The 21,327-nt window shown below is 44.4% G+C and overlaps 1 protein-coding gene across 1 annotated transcript in view; it reads left to right on the top strand.

Annotated features, from left to right (window-relative positions):
- The window catches only part of ACSS1 (acyl-CoA synthetase short chain family member 1), a 968,098-nt gene that overhangs the window by 691,946 nt on the left and 254,825 nt on the right, over positions 1–21,327 (top strand). The window contains exon 11 of the mRNA XM_069606883.1: positions 9,518–9,645. Within this exon, the coding sequence (XP_069462984.1) occupies positions 9,518–9,645 (128 nt within the window). The remainder of the gene's footprint in view (positions 1–9,517; positions 9,646–21,327) is intronic.

Here is a 21,327-nt window from a genome sequence, read left to right as displayed (position 1 = left end):
CTATTGCCAATCTGGTCATCATACATGCTTGTGTTAAGTGACACATTGTACAGGAACCGTATATTAAAAAACCCTGATCTTCCTGTGTAAAGCTACACATTTACATTACCATCTATCTGCAAATGCACTAAATTTGTGGATTTTTAGATAAATGGCTAGGGGATAATCCACCCCATAATGTGGGTGCCCTTTTTACAAAACTTGTCGGTGTCATTTCAGAATTTTCCCTATCCTTATCTACTAACAAGGATGATGGGTGTTCCTTGAGCCACTTATATAACTGTTTAATTTGAGCACTGTATTTTGTTATGACTCTTAGCGTAGAGTCATTGGTGTGTTTTATTTGTCTTTAGTTCTTGAGAAGATCTTTTCTATTTTGACTTCTTGCCAAAGCCATGTCCAGTTATGTACCATCCTCTTTTTCTTTCTAAGAATCTCTGTATGATAGTTGTTACCTTATTTTGGTAATCCTTATTATGACAACAGTTTGGGCCACTTCACAACCACGTTCTTCATCATTCTCTCTCACACACACATGCATGCACATGCACTCTCTATCCTTCTCTTTTTCTCCAGGATGGCTACACGGTTTACATTGCCAGTTGCCACTTCCTGAATGTACCCACCCCTCTGCACCTTTTAGCATGCAGCCTCCAAACAGGAAACCTCATACCAGCCTTAATGCAGCATCCAAATGGACCCTCACTTTTAGTTAAAAGTCATGCTAACATACTGTGAGGCGGTGACCTATGCCTTATTTCACAAATCATGCAAGCATACTAGGAACTAAGGAGAGGAGTTTTACCATGTTTAAGGAATCTTTTAAAATCTAACATTATCTCTTCATTTTTGCGCATCTCTCTCATCAAATTCATAGAAATTTCGTTAGCTCTGATATTTTTGTAATTCTAATAGCTGAATAGATATTGATGTTCCTTGTTCCTCCAGTTTTGAGGTTCTTACTTCACATTCATTGAATTGTTTTTTCATCTTCTGACAAGCCACACACATATGGGATCCTTTACATTGATTCCTCTGAATTGCTGTAGGCAGTATCAGGGGGGCTTCGATGTGGCCTTAAATCTGTGTTCCCTTGTTAGGGAGGATGGTGCCTATCAAAGAGTTGTCTTGCATCTGAAAAAAGCAGACCAGTTTTTCAGGCTTCTCTTTGTTGCCTCTAAGAATACAATGCATCTTTGTATTTGCTTTTGTATCTGTACTGATATTTGTCAAATATTGGCAAATATTCTTATAGGTTTTACCTTTGGCTATGTAGCTGTCTGTTTATCGTACTGGTAAGTGTGATGAATCCAATGTTTTCAATCACTCCTTTCCAGCCGGTTACCTCTCCCTATGTGGCCAGGGAATGGCAGCTGCTACCTGATCTTTACCCTGGGGAGGCAGCCCTCTGGGAGGTGTCATGACATCATCAGACGAGACATGGTTTCCCCTTTTTTCTTTTGAGGATACCCCATATATCCCCCTGCTTAATGGCATATTGTCAGACCTCCGTCACTCACCTAGGAAGGGTACTGAAAATACTTTCACAGGATCTTTATGCAAGTCCTCAAAACCTGACTTGCCTTCCAAGATTCCTGAAAACACCTTCTCATACTCTGTATGCAAATCATCAGGAACTAACTTGCCTTTCAAGCTCACTGAGAACACTGTCCCAGACTTTGCATACAAGTATTCAAGAACTGACTTCCATTTCCCTAAATACGAAAATACTGTGACGAAGAAGATGAGCCGGGTAGTGAAGATCAATGAATGCCAAGAGCACAAGCTGCATTCTAATTGATTTAAACTGGCAAACGAGCTGACAGGGAGACACTTGTTGGAGAACTCTAATCCTCACGATACTGACTGAGGGACTGCAGTCCGGCTGGTGTGAGGTCCGTGGAGCCAACTGGCTCACCGCAGAGGCTGAGCATAGCTGACGGCAGGGTATGGTATGCTGCGAAGATGCCCGTAGCAGGAGAAAAGCTTCAGAGAGTTTGCAGGTACCCGAAGGCAGCCTCCACAACGCCTGAGCCTGGAGAGACACCAAACAGATGAACGGGAGCTGTGAGAGATGCAGAGGCTATGGTGCAGAGACGGCGGGAAAGCCTACACACACCATCAAGAGCAGGTGATTCCACCCAAGGGAAGCGGGGACACCGGGCGTATTGGCAACCCTGACGAAAGCCGATAATGGTGAATGCAGTATATGAGAAAGGACGAGCAAGTGAATGTCACTTAGAGACAGAACTAAGTAAATATAAGAGACTATTACGTCTGTAAGTGTGCGCATGGCACATGTAAGAAAGCCCTGGCATGAGAGTAGACCAGGCAGATTCAAGTCATAAGAGATTACATATGAGATGCAAGTTGCAAGTGTGTTCATATAGGAAAGCCCTGGCAGGAGAGTATACCAGGCAAATGCAAACTGCAAGTCTATGCATATAAGAAATACCTGGAAGGAAGTATATCAGGCAAGGTCAAGTTGAACAGTGTGTAAAATACATCACCAAAAGAAGTCCTGAGAAGGATGCATCAGGACTGGCAAAAGACTGTGGGCCTCATCACAGGTTTGAGTGGTAACCCTTAAATGCAGCAGTAACGTTACTACCACTGCCTTTAAGGGTCCGCCCAATCACAAGTCTGGCAGCATTTACCCCCAGCTCTAAGCTGGAGTTAAATGCGCCAGAAAAATGCCAAGTTTTGATGCAATTACTGCACGGTAATACCGCCAGCGGTAATTCCACAGAAAACTCCCGTTTGGGTCCAGTGGACCCAATGGGGATTGAGGAATTATGTTTACCGCTCAACCCATGATCCGGCGGTAATACCACCGGACAGGTGGGTGGTAACGCAAATACAGTTGGGCGTTATCCCAGTAGGGATACCACCCAACTCATGATGAGGCCCAGCGATTAAACATATTGAAAAGGAAAGAGTGAAAACCTGGCAGGAGAGTACACCAGGTATCCTATCAAGATACCAACTAACAACCAAGTTGTTTTGTATACAAGTTGTGTTGTTGATCAAGATAAACTTAAGGAACTAATATTCTTGAAAGTATAAAACACAGTGAAGAGTAATCCCGGGAAATGGGAACCACCCTCTGGAACAAGGAACTCTATTCTTCTGGAACATTTGTGTTGGAGTTACGCATTTCGTTTTGAACATTATACACTGCTCAAGGCTCTTTCACTTTCGAGTTGATTTTTAGAATGTGAGGGCCAGAATAGTACTTTGGACACAGGATGTTTTGCTTTGGACATTCTGACATTTGCCAGACCCTTAGTTTTGTTTGTGTTAGTGAAACACCTCTTAGAGACATACTATTCCATGAGGCCAGATTATTAGAGGCTGATTTATTAGCTTAAAATGTCTGTTACCCGCCTCAAGTTCAGTGGGGTTAGAATACTAGAGGTGCTTGTATAGCAACATCTGCCCTTGTTGAGAAAGACCTATTCAGGATATTATTTTGCACTCAAGGTGACAGGTGAAGAAATGGTTAGTTTGTAATTTCCAGGGTATCCTATGCAATTTCCTGTTACCTTTTAGGAAGTCTTTACTCATTTGTTTATACATTTTGCAAAGCAGTACAAACAAACTGGCAATAAGCATCAGTCAATGAAACTTCAAAAAGTAACAATATGCAGAGCATTCAGTATACTACTGTACTGAAAGCTTGTTCAGGGACAAAACCTACATGAAAGACTGAAGGAAACTTAACTCAAGGTTGTGTGATGAATCTGATGGACTCATCACTGATTCCCCGATGGTGACCTCTTCTCATGTGGCCTTGGGAGGGCAGCTGCTACCTGATCTTGACCCTGGGCACGATTATATGAGGGAGAATCAAATGGGAGAGGACAACTACCAAGGGGAGATGATTTCATTGAATGAGGCACAGTATTCCTCCTTTGCCCCTGACATAGACTCTATAATACCCAAGTTCTGTATGGCTTGTTGTCATCCCACAGATCCCTCCTATTGTAAAAATCCCAAACCCCATCATTTCTGTCACTCTAGACAATACCCCATGTATACATGCAACATTCACAAAACACCTCCTGTTTCTGACATTTGTGCATGTGAACGTTTTGTACAACATCATGTTGGAAATCCAATTACATCTATGGACTTCAGTTCCAATAAAGCTTCAAGTACTGAGACGAAGAAGAGGAGGGAAGAGTTAATGCAAATTAAGAAAAGTCCAAAGACCAACTTGCAGACTAGTTCTTTTCATCTTAGATTACCCAGGACATTTAAAAATGCAAACCTTGAGGTTTGCAGAGACAGTACGGGAGAGAACCAAAGAGGAGAAGACGTGCACCTGTCTGCGGTGGCTCGCGAATGCGAGCTACAGATACTAGCTTGGCAGGAGAGAAGGAGAAGCACCACCAGCTTACTTGAAGAATTGTGGGAGCACCGAGAAGCACGACTGAGCTCCTGGAGGTCCGGTCAAGTTGGGAGTCAGTGTTCTCCCGTCCTGATTGTGAGAAACCTGAGGATATTCTCCCACATAAATCATGGGAATCCCTTATTCAGGTGGCCAGGGAAGCACCGGCTCTCTCAAAGCCCAACCCTAGGGGCAGACAAATGGGGGAGGATCACTTTGGTAAGGGAACCCAGTGTTATGCTGAGGGAAATACCCCAGGAGAGACACAGTATTATACCAAATAAAAAGGAGAGGAGGACGAAATCCCTGAGGCCTTTCTAGGCTGTATGGCATCTGCTTCCCTTCCTCCCGTTGAATCTCTCTGGCTCAGATCCAACAACCCCTCTGTAAATAATAAATCCCCCAGGATCCCAAACTCTGTTTCACCCATAAACTATCTCTCCAGAATCCCTGTTTTCCAGTATCCTCCCTGAAAACTCCCAGTCATTTTCCCTTCTGTCCTTCTATTTATTATTTCCCACAACCTCACTCGGCGCAGACAAAACACTACCTTTCCCACAGTTCCCCCCTATACCTTTCATGATAATCCTGGTCATTCCCATTTATTTTGCAAATCCTATCAGTCTCACCCTGCTCAGTTTATCAAACCCATTGATACAAGGATTGTAATTCCATATAGCACATTTTCCCCATTCTACCACATAGAATAAGCAGATACACTAACCCCTCCTTTTTCCAACATGAATACTGTCTTACCCACAAAGGACAACAGACTAATACAACTATTTACCCGACATGTCCCAAAACCAGGGTCAGGCAAAGTTAAGCAATTGACCAGAATTGTACACACCTGATGGCCCTTTTCCTTCCCCATAGGGATAAAAGGTGGGCCACAAGAGCACAATTTGAGCAAGGCAGACCGCACAACGTGAGAGCTAACTCAGTCCAGCAGTTCAAGAGGATGAAAAAGACAGTGCACACCGAGAGGGTGACAAGGAAAGAAGCGATCTTGCCCTTTCCGAACAAGGCCCATGAAACCTCTGCAGAAGTAATCTTAAGACCGCAAACAATAGCAAGCATCTGTTGCAGCAGATGTCCACAGTACACAAGACCCTCCTCTGCTGGTAACCCAGGTGGGGAGAGACGCTTGTCTCCGGGGCACAAAACTTGACTCCAAAGAGAAAGAAAACTGAGTGGTTCATCACAGTGGATGAGCCGAGGGGAGAGTCGATAAGAAACCGAACTGTGTTAAACCAAGAGTAGCAAACGGCTAATTTGAACTGTGAAAGGCTAAAAGAGCTATTGATGTAAAAAGGGGGAAAACCAGCAACAGAGGAGTCCGGCACCACATGGGTGATCAATCCGGAAACTCTGGGCGATTACCCGATTGTTGAAACTACCATAATCAGAAGGCCTCGGGAAAGGCAAGAAAGGGGTCAAAGGGGCCATACAGGGGTCTTGTAAAATCCTCTGTACAGTCAAAAGTCTTTGGCCGACTGATGATTGTGAAGAAAAGGGAAAATGAATCCCGCATCATAAGAGTTGAATGAGAAAGGCACGATTGACAAGATTGGCAAGAGTAAACCCGAAGGGGGGATGCCGATAAAAGGGGGTGAAGCCTAGTCCTGATATACAGTGGGCCTCATTATGACCCTGCCGGTCTGGAAACAATGGTGGTGGTAAGCCCGCTGCCACTGTTGTCTCCGGACCAGCAAACTACGAGTTCTGCAGGCGGGTGGTGTCACTCCCCACAGGTCTGACCTGGCGGGAGTAATGCCATCCGCCTGCAGACGGAAATGAAAACACTGGCACCGTTAATTACTGTGCCAGTGTTTCCATGGTCCCCATTCCCATGGAGTCCTATTGGACTCCATGGGAATGGGGATTTACAGAATGCCGGCTCTGGAAATACCAGAACACCCGGAATGCCCTGGTAATTCCTGCAACTCCAGAGCCGGTAAATCACTACGGGTCCAGAGGCAGCCTGCCGTTTTTTCCGGCACGGCTCCCGCCAGACACGTAGTGAGGCCCAATGTGTTGACAAGAGTGAACCCGGCTGAGGTATGTCCACAATTAAGTATATTAAACGACATTAAGATTAGCGAATATCACCAAGAAACTTGCATTGAAAGCCATTGTGAACCCGATCGAGTCAGGTCTGAACCCGGAAGATGGAGATCCAAGGGTGAGAAGCCAACACCCACTGACCCGTGAATGCAACATAGTAAAGTACAAGAGGTAAAGCTTTTGACTGCAGGCCATGCCAGAGGGAACCCGACAAAGAAAAGCTGATATTCGAGAGGGGTCTAAGCCCGGAAGAGGGGGAACCCAGGGGTGAGGAACTAACACTCAGATAAACCCAGAGAAGAGCTCTATAACTTTTTGTCCAACCTTTGTTCTGATACTTTGAACCTATCAGGCCCTCGAAAGCAGGAAAACTTAGCTAGCAGAGGTCCTGGCATCATTAAGGAACTTTCTAGAGATCTGCACCCGGAAGAGGGCGATCCAAGGAGTGAAAGGCATCACCCAACGTGCAAACGGAAAATAACTTTTGTTTATTATTTTGAATGCATCAGGCCCACGGAGGCAAGAAACTTTTTTGTAGAAAAAGAAACTTAACCACTGAAGGTCCTCATTGCTGAAAGCAGAGCTGTTAGCTTGTGCTGGGAAAGCTCCAAAAGTCTTACCTTGTCAAGCACTGAAAACGGGGGGAAGGGAGACCTGACTAACGCATCCTGACTTATTATTTAAGAACACTTCTTTCTTTCTTAAGAACATTATCCCACACTTCTTTTTGTATTTATCGTAAGGATTGGCAATAGGTTGTTATAGTATAGGCCCTTTTATTTTGACAAGACGCCACTCGGACTGCCTTATTATTGTTTGATGGTCGGAAGCTTGCTCCCATCTTAGATTTAGGTTTAGATTAGGCATTTTTCCAACCTACATATACCATTTAATAAACACCCTTGAACTGTGATCACTTGTGTCTGTCTTTACTGTTGCCACCATGAGTTCCTTACATGATTCAGAAGGAAGTCGATGAGTAGATGCGGAGCCGCAGGCAACACTGAAGAGACACCTTCCGTGCCTGGGAAGCCAATCCAGGGAAGAAGCTTTGCCGCACAGGCACGCTGTGAGTTGGGGACATCACAAACAACCAGTGAGTCGGCCCAGAGCCATTGGGGACCCCGGGGAGTACCAACAAACCAGAAACCAATTGAATGAAGTATGTGAAATTTACATTTTTGGACAGTATACAAAACCGATTCAACACAGGCAAAACTTAACGTTAGATCAAGGTTTAAGAACAAGAAGATTTGAATACCGACAAGAAAAAGTACAATAACAAAATATGAATAATTACGTATGTGTGAAATGTCAATGTCAGGGAGAGCTGAAGCAGTGTTACCCTAAGCAAATATATTTGACAGAAAAACTTAGATGCTAATGTGATGCATTGAAAGTAACAGTAAAACGAATAGAGAAGTCTGTTAAAAAGAAGACACCAGGCAGTTGACATTTCGGGTAAAAGGCAGTGGAGTATACCAGGGGATCTGAAATTTCTCCAGTGAAAAGACTGTACCATTGTGAAAAGATCCTGCCAGGGGAGTATACCGGCAATTTAACAGATGTTGTAAAGAAAAGCTTAATAGTGATATCAAATACCTGGCAAGAAAGATTACCAGGGATTCTGGAAAGTACACCAACTAAACCTTCAAATTTACAGAACGAGAACTTTGTGAAGCCAATACAAAGACAATATTGTTTAAGTAATACATTTTTTGCTACAAAGGCATTGATGGATGTTTTGAAACATGGTGTGTGAACAACAACTTTATAAATCCATGATAAGTTTGTTGTGTTGTTGTAGTCTCTCTCTAAATCCTCTTCAGATAATCATGTAATGCCAGAGGATGTATGCCTCCAAGATGCCAATCTTTCAAACCCCTCGTCTGAGGAAGATAAATCTTGTTTAGAAGCACTGTAATCTTGTTATTTTATCCCAGGTACCCCTGCATAAAACAGTATAGCAGTATGCTTTGGGCACCTTGGTTCAGATGTAAAAACGTGATGAAAGGCTGCCAAGTTTGCTGCATCTGCTTGATTCTGGAGCAGGATTTGTCAAACACCATCAGGTAGCTCCTGCCCTGCTGCTATGGCTTCCCTGGCACCAACCTCTGAAAGGGCTTCTGCATGTAGGGTTTGGTGAGGTTATAGGTTATAGGTGATAGTGTGGAATGTCCAGTAGCATCATCCAACCTTAGATCTCACGTTACCCCTCCATTTTAGGCAACAATGACCAGTGTGGAGGATCTGCTGCGGAGATACTACTTGACTAGGGTGGGGCAAACCCCATGTTTTACTGATCACCAGAGCGAGGGACAAATGCGCCAGGAAAGGGTGAACTGTCACCACTGACAATACAGGGGTAGCAGACTTGTTTCCTTGGCACCTGCAGGGTGTGACCCCTGTCAGTGCTTACGTCTTAGCCTGAGGGTCGTGCTGCTGACAGGTATATCAGACATAAGTGGTCCTTTTGAAGGCAGTTTGCTAAAGTGAGTCTAAAATATCATAGTGTAGTGTGAAAATCGGGTTGAGCAAGACAACATAGCAAAGGACCTACCAAGTCAAATTATTTTCTACAACATTAATACTTTGGTTTCTCTGAGGGACGAGATGCAGTTTTCTGGCATATAATACATGTATTGAGTTTGTAGGAAGATGCACCAGTCTTTGGACTTCCCAAGTGAGAAGTATGTGGTCCCAGAAGGTGACAATACAGCTCATCAGCTGACATTTACTTTACGAAGGAGTGGAAAGTCTAACATAATGAGCTCTAATATCTTAGACCAACAGCTGGTGTTATCAGGGACAGTAGGTGCATAGTATTTGTTATTCTTATATTGTCTTTGTTAGTGTTAATCTTATATTTCTTATTGGAAATGATCCTGGTAACTCAATACGTAGACTGATGAAGGTTCATGTTTCATTGACTGTACCTACCAGTGTGCTGTTCATGCTTGATGTGATATCATGTTGCATTGTTTCCCAGTTGTTCTCCCAATGTAATCAACCCAGCATATGTTTGTTCTTTTTTAAACAAGTTCATCTTTATTTTAGGCTATTACTTCACTGGTGATGGAGCTCATCGATCTAGCGAAGGTTATTATCAGATAACAGGTCGGATGGACGATGTTCTAAATATCAGTGGTCATCGGCTGGGAACAGCAGAGATTGAAGATGCAATGGTAACCCCCTGCAATTTTTCGAGATTCAATGAATATGAATGATATGGATATGTTGTATGGTTACCCTATAAAATAAATAATATACTCCAAACAAAATCATGCACCATTATGCCATGCATTTCAAAGCAGCATAGAATCCCAACGAAATGAACTATGAATTAATTGGGCTGGTCAGAAATGTAACAAAGGGTTTGTTCAGGGGCATGGTTTCACAAAATCTGTACTTTTCTAATCAAATACAACATAATATTCCAGTTGCTTAGCAGAGTGACAAAAAGGAACCATTGTATCCAAGGCAACTTCTAAATCCGTCTGTACAACAGCATGTCTTTTAAACGTGTCAAGTGTCGTTAAGATTACTTTGATTGTTCTGAGGGTACAATGGCGAGAGTAGTTATAGTACAAATGTACCTAGTTATTCCATTTAAACGTTTTTGTACTTGTAGTGTGAGTAAATGTTGCTCCAGCCCACACTAAGATGATTGTACTCCTTCTAGTCACAGTTGTTTACCAAGTAAAGTACATCCACCCAAGAGACAGGTCAATGCGGGCAATGGATTTTGGCAAGAAGATTAGCATAAACTGGCTTTTTACCTCCAAGGTGGAGGGGTCATAAACCACATCCCATCACTTAACTCTCCCGAGGCTCAGTAGGATTGCCTTAGCCTCTCCTCAGTAATCTGTCCATCATGTCTACTCCCAGCGCTTGGGAATACTTATGGGCCAAACCTGACTTTGGAGCAACTCTACCATATGTTCTCTCCGTTATCTTCATTTTCAACCCAATCTGAACAATAGCTTTCCATAAGGGAGGCATGGTCACTTCTTCATCCCAATATAGGACGCACCCTACAGGGCCCAGTGTTATTCTGGTGGGTAGCCGGTACGTACTTGTCAGTCTTATAATTCTCAGCATATTGGATGGCAATTGGTGACCTCAGAACCAGAGTCTGGAGGTCCCGCTTGACACCACATGTCACAGATGGCACTTAAATCACTCCAAATCGCATAGGTGGTTCAAGGGTTTTTCATTAAATGGTTAATGGACCCTAAACCCATCCCTCCCTCCTCTAAAAACACCTCCTTCCTGTCCCAGATGTCCTTAGCCTCAGCATGTGCTGGGGCTAAGGACAGCACGCGTCTCCCTCGGTGTGCTAAGTACTAGATGAACTGAGATATTAACTTAAAGGTCCTTTGGCCTTATCTCACTGAACTCTTTCAGGAACTTCCTAATTCCCTCTACTCCCATTAGTTTTTAGTGGTCTAAATGCCTATACTACTTTTGTCTTGCAGACACTCTGGTTGATTCGATCTTCTTCTTTCATGCTCATTATCTCATCTGCCTCTCTTCTATCTCCTCTTTTCTCTGCCTGTTCTCAATCCTCCCTCATCTTCCTGTCCCTCATCTCACTCCTCCTCCTTGAACTCACATCCACCCTTTAATGCCACTACCTATTATCTGTTGTTGTTCCTCTCTTCTACTCCCATTCCCACTGGTTCTCCTCTCTCCAAATACTACCACTACCTCCACACTACTCCAAGCACTTCCTTCACACTATCACACCCCCACACACTATCTCCACTGTCACTCCTCCCTTCAACTACCAATCCTCCCTTCAACTACCACTCATCCTCCATCTACCACTTTGCCTCCAACTACTACTACTACTGAAACACCTTCTTCCACCCAGTCCCATACACTTCACAGGCATTCCGTACAATTTCCCTTATGTATTTATTTATTAACTGTAATGTTATATCGTTTTAAACAAACTTTTCACAAATTTGAAAAAATAAAGATTTCATGGAAAAAGTCTAAAATACTGATTGTACATTCACATAGTTGGATTTTGAGTAGGGGTAGGAACTGTTATGTCTGTTATGTCCAAGAAGTCAATCATTTCAGCTGCATGTGTCCAGTATAGTAGAAATCTTCCTCCACAAGAGTGTAAAGTAAATGATGCAAGCTTCACTCTTTCCACTCAGGAACAGTTGCCATCCTTCATTTGTTCGTTCTTTCATCGTCCGACGTGTTCATGCCCAGCTGTGTCATTTGTCTCAATGACCCCAGAGCCTCACACTCAAACAGAAGATGTTTCACTGTTTCTAGAGTCACCAGCCCACACAGTCAGCATTCCCTGCTTTCCCTCGAAAGGTTGCGCCATGCACCGACAATCTCCCTGGTCCTGACGGTGTTCAATTTCAATTTAATATAGTCCCAGACCAGAGAGTGACCTATGAATTGCCATATGTATGCAGGTAGTGTGTTACGATGCTGCATGTACCGATGGAATTCCAGGGCATGGGTTTTGTTAATGAGATTATACATTGAATGCTCGTAACGGCACTCACTCAATATAGCCTTAAATGTGTCTTAAAGGTACCAAGCGTCTTCTTCGATGTAAAGACACCTTGCTGTGACCAATGATTCATGAGAGTATATTTTAGCCAGGTTCCTCTGAGGCATTGTTACTGTTTGTGCAGTCATGACAATATGAAGAAGGCTCATGAGTGACTGATCTGGAGCATTTGCCAGTTTCCAAGCAATGGTCAGACTACTGAGTTGGATTCTTGTAGCTATGGGCAGGACATTGAACTCTAGAAAGATCATGTCAGTGTAAGAGCGCAGTGGTAGTCTTTTTAGCTTTTTGAGCAGAATGCGCTCCAGTTTGCAGACCATTTCAAGATTTTTCATGGGCCATAGTTCTGCTCCATAGAGAATGATGGAGGTCACCTTTGCTTGGTATAGTTTAAGCAATGCATCAATTGAGAAGCCTCCTCCTTTATTTGCGAAAGAGTTGATGGTACCAATTAGGACGGTGTCTAAGTGAGCTGTGCCTTGCAGCTTGTTGTCAAGGTGCAGGCCCAGGTACTTTTAGGTGTTGACTACTTCAATTTCCCATCCGTTCATCTCCCACTTCACCTTCTTCACTTTTCTTCTAGGTGGACAGAAGCCGATGATCTTTGACTTCGTTGTATTCACCACCAAGGAGTTGTGGTCAGAGTATTCCTTTAGATTGTTCAGGGTGGCCTGCAAACCCAGCAGGGTTTAGTCAACAACCACGATGTCATCCACGTAGCCCAACCATTTCATTGCTATAGTGCCCAGTTTCAGTGGAATAGAGGCTGGGCAGGCCAGGGCGTTGCCCATATCGGTAGAGGTTAAAGAGTATGGGTGCCAAGTTGCAACCCTGCTTTAAACCTCTATATGTGGGTATCCATGCAGGGGTTTTGCCGTGTTGGTCCATCCTGATCTTGACTCGAGTGTTCTCATGGAGAGAGATAATCATGCTCAGTAAGCCTCGGGGAAAGCCCAATCCTGCGAGCCCATGCCAGAGACAGTTGTGGTCAATGGTGTCGAATGCGGCACTGAGATCTATGAAGGCTGTGTATATTTGTCTTACCGTCCACGCCTGCTGGATGATTGTGCTGAGGGCCAGGATGTTAGTGGTGGTGTTATGTCCCTTCCGGAATCCAGTTTGATTAGAGGGGAATGATATTGCAGTCCTCTGCCCATGTTTCCAGTTCCAATAGAAGAACTCTGGCAAAGATCTTTGCCGGAGCGTCCAGTATTGCCAAAATTCGATAGCTGCCTGGATCCACTGGGCTATGCTTTTTGTAAACAGAGTTGACAATACTGTTACGCCAAAATGGTGGAATTTTCTGTGAGATTCCAATGGAGGAGAAAAGTACATGTAGTGCTTTGGACCAGGCGTCAGGGCCAGATTTTATGAGGGTGCTGCAAATTCCATCTGGCACTGGTGCCCTGGAGGCTTTGGTAGCATTGATGAGGCTATAGATGTCTCAGGCGTATGACGGTATGACCAGATGGAATGTTGGTCAAATTTACTCTGTGTCTCTCCCGGCACAGCCCCTAGTACTTTTTCAATATGCGCCTTGCATGCTGTTTCTGTTACATCATTTAGGACACTGTTTCCTTGTTCTTCTAAGTCCTATCTCCAATGATCCACCAAAGCTTGACAGAATCATTTGTTTGGATATGCACCTTGCATGCTGTTTCTGTTGCATCATTTAGGACACTGTTTCCTTGTTCTTCTAAGTCACATCTCCAATGATCCACCAAAGCTTGACAGAATCATTTGTTTGGGAGACAAAGACCAGGGCTTTCCACTTGTTGCATTCAGTCTGAAACTTGTGCCTTCTCAGCCAGATGAAATAACGTTTCATCTTTATGTTTCTGCCTATGCATGATGGGATCTACCTCCGTCCTTGCAAGCACAAGTCATTCACATTCAAGTTCTCAATATGAGCGAATGCTTTGAGGGCTGACCTTGTACGCTCATTGCTCATTGTGTCATTGATTTCCTGAAATATCTCCTAGTATGTGGTTAATGCATGTAAGATGGCTGCTAGTGATTTTTCGATGTTAGAGTCCTTCCAAGAGATGCGGTTCATAGCAGTGTTTATGGACAGTTGACCAGATTGGATACCGCATTAGGGTAGCCCGGGAAGGTTTACCCTCGCTATGAGAGGATAGTGATCACTTTCGTGTCAATGCGACATGCACATGTCCTCAATTATTGGCACGTGATTGGAGACAAATACGTGGTCCAGTATGCTGCTCGAGGTGCCACTTAAGCAACTCCACTTTTGCCCCTGTTTAACATTCTATTCCTCAAATGTAATGGGGCTGAGTCTGGTGAGTCGCTGTCCACTGATCATGGAGTGGTTGGAATGGTTGCATTGAAATCACCACAAACCAATATTATACTGGTGATATTCAGTTGACTGAATGCTTCCTCCAACTCCCTCATCGCCACACGATGGCACGATAGCGTACAGGGTTACGTATTTTTTAGTACTTTATGTATTTGTAGATATTGATGACATGAAGCTCTCACGTATTGTAGCTTGAAGGTGATCTTGAGGTAGAGTCATTTTCCCAAATGAGTATGTTTAGGGAACTGGTAGATACCTCTTCCATTCTAATGGGACTTCTTACACCCAATTTCAGCCACCCTTTGGGGCGTCCTCTGGTGCCTTGAACCGCAGGGGGAGTTGACAAGTGCCATCCATCCACTAATAAGGGATATATCAGCCAGGTTTCCTGTAAAGCTATTCTGCTCAGTCAATCTATTTGCTCCAGTAAACCTTCACTGAACAGATGCGATGAGCCACGTATGTTCCAGCTTAATAAGAGAAACTGGTATTTGAGCCCAGCGTTAGGATTGCGGGTCCCTCCAGCCAGCCACCATGTTGGCCAACCATGACCAATACGACTCTTCTAGAGCTGCTTCACCTTTGTGGCTACTTTCCTTTGTTGATGTACTCCGTGTCGCAGAGAGTACAATCGTTTCTGATTGAAGGACGGTGTTGGTTATGTTGGAATGTTGTCTGGGTCAAGGTTAGTTTGCACAGGACGATTGTGGGCATTAATAGCCCCATTTACCGGTAGGTGCATGCAAGTAAGAGTCTCTTGTTGCAACCATTGAGCATTCATACCCAAGTTTGTAGATGGAGTAGCAATGATTCATGATATATAAAAGGGAGTTTTCAGTGAAGAAATTGAGGTAACCTTGCTGACATCTTCACAGATGTCAAGCCGGGCTATGTCGCTACTGTTGATGCATCGTAGAAGGATGAAACTGTGTAAGAGATCCATTATACATGACTGGCTTTGACTGTGTCCACTGTATCCAAGGGCTTAGAACTATTGCAGTCAAGCCTCTCCCTAGAATTTAGCACCTGTGGCAGCCTTGGGGCGGCATCTGCACCAGATGTATCCCTTCGCATGGTTGGGAGTTCCTTGAGGGTACACTCCTTCTCTGTGGTAGACTGGTGCAGGAAGTATGCTAGCTTAAGACCTGCCGATGATTCTTCTGGGTTAGCCTGCTGCTGGTGTCCCAGGTTAGTGAGGAGTTATCCTCCACTGTTGATGGTGTGTGTGACACACAGTTAGGTGTAGCAGAAGATTTCCCATTTTTTGTTTGCGTGGGATGCACTCTATTAGTGTTTGACTCTACATCAATGTTGGATCTAACTGATACAGGGTCAGTGTTTCCATGCTCCACTGGTGTTAGCCGAGAGAGATTTTTGTTGATTCTTTTGGTTTTGGCATACAAGTGTTCGTACATTGTGGCCTGCCTCACCACTTTTTTCTTTTTTCGTTGGTACCATGCAGCCTGATCCATATCTGGTCCCTTTGTCACTCTGTTAGAGGTAGGGGCAGGTGCATAGGCAGGAGATACATGTGGTTCTGATTGCATCTTGGAGCTGTTAACCAGGTTGTTAATATTGTTGCTCATCTTGTCTGTTTATCTGGTATAGATGTTCATATGCTTATGTATGCTGTATAATGAGGTTGTAACCTTTTCAAGGTTAGAGCACAGCAGGTTCAGCTTGATATTGGCAGTGTCCCTTTTGTTGGATAGTAGCCTCAGGAGAGACTCCAGTACAGAGAACATAGTGGCTGAGGAGCTACTATCATTTGCATCCTAGGAGCATGTGCTCAAGTCCTCTTGACTAGCCACATCACAGTTCTCAAAATGAATGCTGATTTCTCCCTCAAGCGATTTCTCTCTTGATGTTTAAAGGTGAAGCTGGTCCAAGGGAGTTGGTCTGACGCTTGATGTGTTTAAGGAGACATCAACTTCCTCCTGCCTTAATTGCTGTACTCGATGGACATTGTGATCAAGGTATTCACCCTGTTCTTCCTGGGTCTTCTTTATAGGAGAAGAAAGGGAAGTTGGAGGGTACACTAGCCATAGGAGTGGTGAAGAAGGATGTATCAGAGTCCATGGCCAAGGCTAAGTTCTCCTCTCAATGGGGAACGATCAGGGCTCAAACGACCGTCTCAATGACCTTTGAGCCGAGGCAGGGAGCTACATCAGTAAGTTCCTCTGTGTGCTCCTCGGCCAAGTTGGGGCAGCGATCAGAGCAGTGATTGATCACATCAGTTAGCTCCTCATTCCTTTTCTGCTCTTTTGTTCCCTGTGCCATGTAACAGTCTGTCCTGGGTAACATATTAACAGCAGGCTTCTTTTTCGCCAACTTGTTGATGAGCTTCAGTGTTCGTTGGGGGCATGCTCGCCCAGATCCTCTCCTTCCTTTTTCCTGGACGGTAAGAGGTGTGGATTGTTTAGGGTCGGGATCATATTATTGTTTTTACATTGCCTGTCAGATTCAGATTCTTCAATGACATCAATTGAAATGACATCCATTTCAGCACTACACTGCGCAGTGGAGGTCATATGACCTTGCACGGTCAACACAGCCCATTTGGCGGCTGTGTGACAATAGCTGTGGTCGCCCTGCATTCAGGTTGGATGTAATGATGTAACAATGTATGGTTTTAGAGTGACTTTTGAATGTCGTTTTGGGTTCATTTCAGTATCTCATAGGTGTGGATGCACACAACACACGATAACACCGGGGATGTTTTCAGAATTTCGTGTAGCATGCAGCGGTAAACAGCTCTTATGTAGTAATGTCTCTTACCAGTGTTGTGCTTGGATGTGGGTCACCAGCATTCTTTGTGTCCTCAGGTGTCTGACTTTGCAGGTCTGGCTCTCTGCCCCTCACCTCCAAACACCAAAACACACTGCGCGCTCCGCGTGTGTGGCAGGTTTTAAGTCCCACCTCCAGACAGGGACACGGAAAGCATGAAAAGACTCCTGGTAGGCTCAAGGAAGCAGTCTGCAGCGCGGTGTCTCCAGTAGTCCAAAACACACTGCGCACACTTACTCTTATTAACCACACTTGACACACAAACCACACATACTCACATATTAGTACCACTTTCACTCACTAGTAACTACCTCACCTTCTCCAAAAATTGCCTCCTTACTCCCTTATGCTGGCCTCTTGGTATTTTACCTCCTCCTCCTCTGACCTCATTTGAATAACCCACACTTCCTGCTGCCCCTCTATTTACCCTTTCCCTTCTCTGGGTTGGCCAGTCTGGCCCTGTTTGCCGATATACCCATCATGGTTTGTATTCAGCCAAAAGTGCAAATAGGGTCTAAGCCTGCCCCCTTCCTCAGTGAAGGCCCACCCCAGAACCGCAATGGCAGGCCAGGAGGCTGAAGGCTCGAGTTTGTGTCTGGGTCCTTGGTTTTGTAGGGTAAGGCCCAAAAACCAATATAGTAAAAGTAATCCAATGAGTCAGTAAAAAGTGCACAGCTGCAAGAAAAAATAAACGTATTGCAGGCAGCCACGATTGGGAACAATGCCTAGCCCTATTAGCCTATCCTATCTCTCGTGACAATTCTGATATATGATAATGACTTCATGGTGGGACAATCTAGTTTCTCAGGATTTTGAATGAATAGTAGACATATCAAAATGTTTCATATACAACTTGACTTCTGATTGGTGTAGCCTCTCTGGTTATCCTGGGGTGGGCTTCTTTGGTCATTGGTGACCAATAGAATTGTGAGCTGCAAACAGTGTGGCAACACAAGGAATACTTGCCATCCTTTCCCATGAGAGCTAAAATGTGGGCATCATTTTACCATTCTCTACCTTCTGACTGCTCAATCAGCAGTTAATTTTGCGACCTCTGGCTGTAAACATGAATCCCTTCTATTTCCTTTCTCATGATGTGACTACATGATTTCATGTGGCGTGCTTTCTGATCTCTTGCTCTGTGACCATGTGCACAACTAAATTGTGTATTACTGAATAGGCAGGTGTGCGTGGTCTGTACATATACATGCAGGGTTACTTGAATAACTGCTAGGACCTCTAAGTGTTATATTCCTTTTTTGCTTGGTATATTTTTTAGTTTTAACAATCTTAAATAACTTCCTTTGTAGGTTTGTTTATGGGAGATGCTTGCGTCTTTGCTCTATTCCTAAGTGAATATTTTCTTACAGGGGGCAGTGTGTTTCTCCTGTCCGAGTGTTTTTGTCTTGTGCACACCTCTGCACATTGCTTCATTCCCACCAAACTGTGCCCTTGTATTTTGTTAGCTTCGAAGAACATGGACAGAAACCTTATTAGGTGTATGTCTCATTTTTTTAATGTGTGGGACCTTGCTGCACCTCGCTACTCGTAACCAATCCCTGCTCGGCCTTCACCTCACGGGTCTGATCATAGTTGCAACATATGATTAAATCATGTTTTCTCATGCTTTGCTTGGGAATGAATTTCACCTCATTACCCTGACCAATGACAGTACGACTTTACACCATTATGAAGGCTGCAAACTTTGTCAGCATGTTTTTTGGATGTGATCTAAAACCAAATGCATTTGACTGTGTTGACCTAACCATCGATTTCTAAGGCCTAGTGTATTATAATGGATCACTTTCCTGAGGCCTAATCTATGTTTCACAGACCTATGAAGTGATAATATATATATATATATATATATATATTCACTGAAAAACTTTGTTAAAGGGACGTTCTGGTTAAGTTGCACTAATAAAAACCTATAAAATTCAGTGAAACATCGTTGTTAAAGGGACATTATGGTTACAAGTAAAACCGAAACCCCCCAGAAATTCGCCAGTTATGGTAAGCTAAGCAGCCATAACTCGCGCCACCACCGGGCACTGCTAGGACAAACACCCAGTACAGTACAGAAGATAGGTTTACAGTGACTTGGATGGTTTTCTGTCAGGCAATCGGCTACTTGGTATCATGTCCTCCTTCCAGGAAGTGAAATAACGACACAGAATGGAGGTTTGCACCTTGATTTATTTCATGAAACCTTTCTCTTTCCTTCTCTATTACTCTCTACGCTTCCAGCCCCCTTACTCCTCCCCATCCTGTTTGCTCATGTCCCTCCCTCTTCCCTTAATAGGCTTCTCAGAGGGTGACAACTGCTGGTTATGATTAGATGGCCTATTAACCCTGTAATGGGGACAAACAACATCTGGCTTCAAGAGGTCCCATCAGCAATTGTGGAGTTCTACAATCAATTCCAGAAGAAAGAGCAATATTTGTATTTTGTATTTGTTTTATTTGTAACACGCACCATCAGGCCCGGAGGCCTCAGGGTGCAACTTAGACATGGTTACATGAGCGAACAGTTACATAAAATCAACAAATTTACAGTACATAGTGATCAGGGCATACAGGCAATATATACATATATACAGACGTAGCTTGTGGCAAGCGTTTACCGAAGTGGGTCTGGGCATCAAGGCTGGTTAAAGAGCCAGGATTTGGTTTTAGATTTGAAGGCGTTAAAGCTTTCTTCAGCACGGATGGCGAGAGGGAGAGCATTCCAAAGCTTAGAGGCTAGGACGGGGAAGCTAGATCCACCCGCCTTTTGGAGTTTGAACCTGGGAATGGTTAGGCAGTGGGTCTGAGCCGTTCTTTGCGGGCGGGTAGGCGCGTGTCTGGAAAGCCGGCTGCAAAGATATGGTGGGGCTTGGTTAGCTAGGCATTTGTGGGTGAGGCCTAAGACTTTCAGTGAAATTCTCTGTTTGACCGGTAGCCAGTGTAGGTTGGTTCTGGATTCCGAGATGTGATGGTTTCTAGGGATGTTTAGGGCTGCTCTAATAGCGTTATTTTGGGTAATTTGCAGTTTGTTCAAGTTCTCTTGGCTCTTTCCAAGGTAGAGGGCGCTCCCATAGTCAATTTTGGCCATGATGAGCGTTCTGGCTAGGGTGACAGTGTTGGGTGTAGTCAGAAATGGCCTGCAGGCTGTAATGAGTTTGCAGGTGTAGGCTGAAGAGGATCTGACTGCGTTTGTTTGTCGGGTTAGTGATAGAGTGACGTCAAGATAGACGCCAAGAGTTTTGGTGTCCTTCGAAACATGGATAGTGTTGCCATCGATGATAAATGATCGGTAGGATGGCTCAAGTTTACTGAGACGTTGCGTGGTGTCCAAGATGAGGAGCTCGGTCTTGTTATCGTTGAGACATAACTGGTGTTGCGCCATCCAGGCGTGGATGACCAGGTAGACCTCATTCAGGGCCTTGGTGTCCGCAGCATAGTCACCAGTGATAGGAATGAGTATCTGGGTGTCGTCCACGTAGTTAGTATAGGAGACACCCAAATGGTCAAGTACATCAAAGTGTGGTTTTGTAAATACGTTATAGAGCGTTGGCGACACACAAGAACCCTGGGAACGCCGCAGTGAATCGGGGAAGGATCTGCAGCTGCAGATTGAGAAAAGACCCCCATAGATCTATTGCTCAAGAAGGATTTGATCCAGGCCGTAGCTGATGGTGAGAAGTGGGCGGCTGAGTGAAGATGCTTGCATAGGATTTGGTGATTGACCAGATCGACGGCCGCAGAGAGGTCAAGTAGAAGTAACATGGCAAGTTTGCTGTTGTCCTTTAACACTTCGATCTGGGTTTTCTAGTAGAGCTGTCTCAGATCCGTGTCTGGGACAGAAGCTGGATTGTCTGAGGCCTAGGAGATTGTTGGCTTCCAAGTGCTCTTGGATTTGCAGGTATGCTGCACGGTCCAGGTTTTTTAATAGGAACGGGACAGTGGTGATGGGTCGGTAGTTGGTAGGTATGCTGGGGGTCGAGGGAGGGTTTTTTAAGCAGGGGGATCACCCAAGCACCCTTGAGGTTGTCAGGGATGGTACCCGTTTTACAGGTGAGTTGATGAAGGATGTGATGAAAGGGGCCAGATAGTGGGCGGATTCCTTGATAATTGAGGCAGGGCAGGGGTCGCCCTGGCAGTTCGATGGTTTGATCCTCAGGATAATGTTTTCTACCTCCGCACTGGTGAGCGGTGAGAAGGTAAATCGATTGC

The sequence above is a fragment of the Ambystoma mexicanum genome, chromosome 4p (assembly GCF_040938575.1).
Source record: "Ambystoma mexicanum isolate Mex_15411 chromosome 4p, UKY_AmexF1_1, whole genome shotgun sequence".
Classification (NCBI taxonomy): domain Eukaryota; kingdom Metazoa; phylum Chordata; class Amphibia; order Caudata; family Ambystomatidae; genus Ambystoma; species Ambystoma mexicanum.
Note: the sequence above shows the minus strand (reverse complement) of the source record. Positions and strands in the feature narration are given on the sequence as shown.